Genomic DNA, 5,900 nt, shown 5'->3' with positions numbered 1-5,900 from the left:
TTTTTTTTTTTTTTTTTTTTTTTTTTTTTTTTTTTTTTTTTTTTTGCGTATTTGAAGTTACATGTATATTCTTTCATAAAAGAAATACAAGTAAGTTGATTTTAAGATTTGTCTCTGACTTCGGATGTTAAAAATTCAATGAGAACATTTTCCTTTCTTTTCGTAAGATGCTACAGAACCAGCAGAGGGCGTATGAGTCTTACAAAATTGCAAGCTGCTGGTTGCTTGGTATAGTTAAAAAAAAAACCTCCTAATTTGAGTCCTTTTATTTGCCTTTTACACCAAGGTATTACCAGTCAATATATGTGGATCTTTGACCAATACGCTTACATTTAGTTGCCTTTTGTCTTAAATAGTGGAAACAGAAGAAATTTGCTCTCATCCTGCTGCTTACTTGACCGGAGAACTAAACTTCTTAAACTAGTGAATTTGGACTTGTAGAAAATGGAATGGAATGATCAGTTTAAATGTATTCAAACATTTGAGAAAAGCTAGAATTCTGAGAGTTACATAATATTAGACCCCAGTTTTTGAAAATAAACACGGGATGGTGAGGAAAAGTTGCTCCTTTGCCCATGTTTTTCCTGTGTTTTCTAGGTTCTACCTGGCTTCAGTAGATTTCCTTGTGCAGTGAAGAGTCAGTTGGAAAAATAACATTTAGAACCAGAATGTATTATGTATTGTTTTTGCTTTAGTAATACTGTAAACCTTTCTAGTCTTCTGGTGTCATTGCTTTATATTTATCCCTTTCACACAGTGCTAAAATGACCTCTTTAGATAACCCTCCCCCACCATTTTAATATGGACCTATCTCCTTGGTTTAATTACAGGCGAATTGAACAGTCCTGGGCACTACTGGTAAATTAAGCCCCAAGCTGGGGAGAGAGGAAAAGGAGAGAGAAATGTAGTCCATACTGAGTGTCATCAACAATCCAGACTGAAGTCTTCTATTTTAATCTCAAATCTCCTTTCCTGATTTGCCACCCACCCACGCCCCCTTCCAGGCTGGAAGCAATCTCATTCTTAGTCTCCTAAAGCACTTTCTTTTGGCTGCTGTGATTTCAGTGAACATTATACCTTCTATGATTTGTGCATTTGCCTCACCTCTTTGACCATGTTTTAATCACCTTTGTTTGTATCTCCTTAGCTGCTCAATAAATATTTGAATGAATCAAATAAGAATGTATGTGGCAAATAATTTGAAAATGGAAATGACAGGTTTATTTTCTAGGTTATAGAGGCAATTTAAGAATCCCATACCATATTTCTGATCACTTATTTTGTGCTATGATTCCTTTGGCATTCTGAAACCTTGGTCTTTTTAAAATGCATAGATGTTTCAGGTTACAAGAAAAAGTAAAATTTAGTTACCAAAATAAGGAACAAAGACGATATACTTAGTATGTTAAATAAGATAATTCAAAAGTAGAAATGACTGTAAACCCCAAGATATTTGCAGTAATTGCAGTCTTTGAAAATATTTGATGAAATATTTTGAAAATAACTTGGTGTTAGTACTGTTGTGATTCATCCCCTATGTCTATAACTGAAGGAGGTGCCAAGTTTTAGGGATCAGTGAAATGTAGGACTAATTTTTGTCCTGTTTGGACTTCATATACCTCTTGAACTGACTTCCAGGTTAGCGTTGTGCTGGACTTAGGTTCTTAGTGTGTATTAAGTGATGTTCAGTTTTGATCTCTTTGCGGTACTCAAGGGGTATACATTTGCTTTACATTTGGTTTGGGGTAGTATATAATAGAGTAGGCAGTCAAGCTGACATATTTGAGTGCCTGAGAATCTGTTGTAGCTCATATTTTATATTTTTAGGGTGGTTGGAGAGAATTTGAAATTTTGACAAACCTATCAATATAGGAGTACTATGAAAGACTCAGGTTCTAAATATTGTTGCCTAATAGGTCTTTCTGGGCCTAAAAACTCAGTATTAAAATGAAAGAGTTGAAGGGGCAAGGAACCAATGGTCCATGTAAGAGTATGCAAATCTGTGAGGAATTTCATAATATCTCAAAAACAGTGTTCCTATACTTAAACGCAATAATGCTTTTGTCTCCTAGGGTGGTTCTCTTCCCAAAGTGGAAGCCAAGTTCATCAATTATGTGAAGAATTGCTTCCGGATGACTGACCAAGAGGTAACTGAATTTTCAGGAGACCTGACCAAATCCAAATTTTTTATTGTGATTTATTTATGATTATTTTCTTTAAGTGTTGGCTTCTTTTAAAAGGTTCCTAACCACAGACTATTACACTTCAGATTAAGTACATGGAAACTCTTAAGAATTTAGTTGGCAGAGATTGAGAAGATAACTTCTTAGTACATTTTTCTCAGTTTTTATATAGTTGGTAAATTATCTCTTCGTTACTGAGCGCAGTTTTACTCTGTTGGCTAAAGAAATGTGCTGTGGTTTCCTTGCTCCATTTGACTATTTGAGGTAGTCTGGTCTTTTGCTTTATTGTGTGCTTGGGAAACACATTTTGCTGAAATCGACCTAATGTGTAAAATCAGGAAGCAAGAAGTCAAATTGTAGTTAATACTCAATGTAGTAGCTTGAATCAGCTGTTAATTTGTGTTATATATTATCTTGTTAGTAGAAATTGATGCATTTATTTTTATTGTCTTATGGTTGCTGACTCAAATGTAAGGAAAATGTAAAAACAGGTAAGGGTGCTAGGTATCTTGTATATACAGAACATATGCTGTGTTAAATGGTTTTTGTCAGGAATCAATCCCTAAGCCTCCTGTGTCCAACTTTTTTCAGTAAATGAAATTTGTCCTTTTGAGGTAATTTTCTGCAACAGTAGGTAGCACTTAAATCATTTACATGGCAGCACTATATTTCTCCAATTTGAAATCCTTTCAATGTTTCAACACTGTTTACTAATACTTTGGAAGTTAGCCTTGATTGATATGGCTGTGAGATGAAATTCAAGTTTTTACTCTTTTGGTTGCTATTCTGTTTATATGTACTTGAACCCCAAAATGCAAGTGAATTCTGTGAGTTTTCTGAATACTGGACATTTGTTAAAAGTCTGTGAAACTGCAGTATACAATTGTCCAGTATTGCAAATAGTGGAAAGATGCATGCACTAACAAGGAAGCCTAAGACGTGATTTCTCCCGCCAGTACCAAAGAAAGTGGTGAAATAAAGTGTGTGATTAAGAAAAATTCAGAGAAGATAAAATAATAACCAAAGTTGTAAAGGCCTTCCACAAATGGTATAGTATCAGTCTTGGAGCTAAAGTAACTGAATTCACTGTTACCAGAAGTATTTTCTGACTCTAAAACTGGAAGCATACTGGGCAGGTGCCTGGGTGGCTCAGCCTCTGTTTGAGCATCGGACTCTTGATCTTTGGCTCAGGTCATGATCCAGGGTTGTTGGATAGAGCCCCATGTGGACCTGAGTGTGGAGCCTGCCCCGGATTCATTTTCTTTCTTTCTCTGCCCCTCTCCCCTCATACACATGTGCTCTCTTCTCTTTCTAAAACTAAAATAAAAAACAAAACTGGAAGCATATTTTGAAGTGCCAGGATGAAATTTCTACAGTATTAAAAAGTAGTTTCATTTATTATTGTAGAGATTATCAAAGCTTAAATGCTTCACGTTTTTATGGCGTGCCTACATATACAAGTAATCACAATGTATAAAATATTGCCATTGCTTGTATAGTTTTCCTTGTGAAAAAGTTGCTTATGAGGATTTGGCTAGTAAAATCCCTTCCAGATGGGACTTGAGAAATACTAGTAAGTCTTTGTATAAGCTCTTGAATTAAGAGCTAATGAAAACAACTGTAGTTTTTGTGGAGAAACCACAGATCAAAGTTTGGTAAATGTTTATTTAAAGGTATTGTTTACTCAAAACTGATTCTACAAAATTCTGAGTGACCAGGAAGATTTTATGAGACTCTCAACATTTGATATTCATTTCCCTTGCATTTGAAACCCAGTGGCTGTTGAAAAACAGTAGGTGAGAGAATCAATCCTATGTATTTGAAGCACTAAAATCATATTTTGGGAGAAGAGGCTCTAAATGTTCTTAGTGACATTTTTTAAACAGTACATCAAATAAAGGTTACTTTCTTAGTTTTAAATGACTGTTTAGCAGGATTATGTAAATTCAGAGATAGTCAAAGAACTCACTGACCTGTATTTTATTGTTTTAAAGGAATTTGTTGAATCCTGTAAAGAATTGACAAACATGAAGACTATTTTTTATCTCTTTACTTTTTAAAAGGTTTTATTTTGGAGTAATCTCTCTACCCAATGTAGGGTTTGAACCCACAACCTTGAGATCGAGTCACATGCTACACTGACTGAGCCAGCCAGGCACCCCAGGACTTAAAAGAACATTATTTATGGATAGGAAACGAAATGCGAACTTGAAGTGTATAACAACTACACTTAATCATGACTCATTTGAAGAATAATTCTTTCGCATGGATGTTCATACTAGTATGAGAACAAGTATAGATTTCATGTATTGAAGTAAGGCATAGAAGTGGAGGGATGCTTTTTTTTTTGTCGGTAGACAACATTTAAATCCTTAAATTTAAGGAATGGAAAAGCAGGTGATGCCTTAGAATAGAAGACGGGTGTTTTAAGTGCTTTAACACATCCGATAAGAACAAGGGCTGAGTAGTTAATCTAGTGTATTTCTTTAGTAAAAGGCGAAAGATTTATGCGATCTGAAGAGAAACCAGAGTATTTAATCTAGTGTATTTCAAGTACACATAATATTTTCGTATGTGTTCTACAGGCTTAGAACTAAGTATATGTAACTGTGTTAACAAATTTTATTTAACTGCATTTTCTGTATTTTTATGTGCTAAGTCTGGCAGCCCTGAGCAGAGGACATAGGCAACATTGGCCAAACTGGCCTCTCTGCTCTTTCATTTCATTTATGTAAGCTGTTAAATGCATACTAGTACCATTGATTTCGTTTACAAAGATTCACATGACTTTATGTCTTTTTTGAAGTATTTGAAAGTAAATTATGTCTGAGTATAAATTCCCTTGCAATCAGTTTTTAATTATCTAGAGTTGAACCTTTTTGGTGGTAGGATGAAAAATAATAGGTATGTTGAACTGTACAAAGAAACATGGTTTAATTTATTGGTGTCTGTGAAGTGTTGTGGTTCTTTTAACCACATTTCTTTTTTTGTTTTCCAGGCTATTCAAGATCTCTGGCAGTGGAGGAAGTCTCTTTAAGAAAATAGTTTAAACAGTTTGTTAAAATTTTCCGTCTTATTTCATTTCTGTAACAGTTGATATCTGGCTGTCCTTTTTATAATGCAGAGTGAGAACTTTCCCTACCGTGTCTGATAAATGTTGTCCAGGTTCCATTGCCAAGAATGTGTTGTCCAAAATGCCTGTTTAGTTTTTAAAGATGGAGCTCCACCCTTTGCTTGGTTTTAAGTATGTATGGAATGTTATGATAGGACATAGTAGTAGTGGTGGTCAGACAAATGGAAATGGTGGGGAGACAAAAATATACATGTGAAATAAACTCAGTATTTTAATAAAGTAGCACTGTTTCTCTTTCTATTATTTACCCTTAAACTTTGTCAAAGAACTAGCTGTACATAGTTAAAAGTATCAGATAACACCTAAAAATCCCCTGAGAAACAGTCCTTGCCCTAAACCCTTTAAATTGTTCCTGCTTCTTAATTTTTCATCGTGAGCATTTAATGCTTCTACTTTCCTACCTCCTGATAATGGTTGATAATTGTGGTCATGCAGGCGTGTTTCCAGATGTTCGGTCAGGCCACCTATCCACGTACCCAGCCTTTTCACTGGTAAAATCTGGCATGTTAAACAGCTTGTAGCAGGCTTTCTTAACTTCGGTTCTTCATCTAAACCAGAACAGAAGATGAATTCTGTTGACCTTT

General features: G+C 34.9%; 1 protein-coding gene across 2 annotated transcripts in view; it reads left to right on the top strand.

Moving 5' to 3' along the window:
* NPM1 (nucleophosmin 1) overlaps positions 1 to 5,538 on the top strand; it is a 15,988-nt gene extending 10,450 nt beyond the window's left edge. The window contains exons 10-11 of one of the 2 annotated variants that reach the window (XM_049647782.1): positions 2,073 to 2,147; positions 5,182 to 5,538. In XM_049647782.1, coding sequence (XP_049503739.1) covers positions 2,073 to 2,147; positions 5,182 to 5,220 — 114 coding nt within the window. In that variant the 3' untranslated portion in view covers positions 5,221 to 5,538. Of the gene's footprint in view, positions 1 to 830; positions 1,328 to 2,072; positions 2,148 to 5,181 lie in introns of those variants that run through there. The other variant, XM_049647783.1, reaches the window with a different exon arrangement.
* The last annotated feature ends 362 nt before the right edge of the window (positions 5,539 to 5,900 follow it).

This window comes from Panthera uncia, assembly GCF_023721935.1.
Source record: "Panthera uncia isolate 11264 chromosome A1 unlocalized genomic scaffold, Puncia_PCG_1.0 HiC_scaffold_17, whole genome shotgun sequence".
Classification (NCBI taxonomy): Eukaryota; Metazoa; Chordata; class Mammalia; order Carnivora; family Felidae; genus Panthera; species Panthera uncia.
Note: the sequence above shows the minus strand (reverse complement) of the source record. Positions and strands in the feature narration are given on the sequence as shown.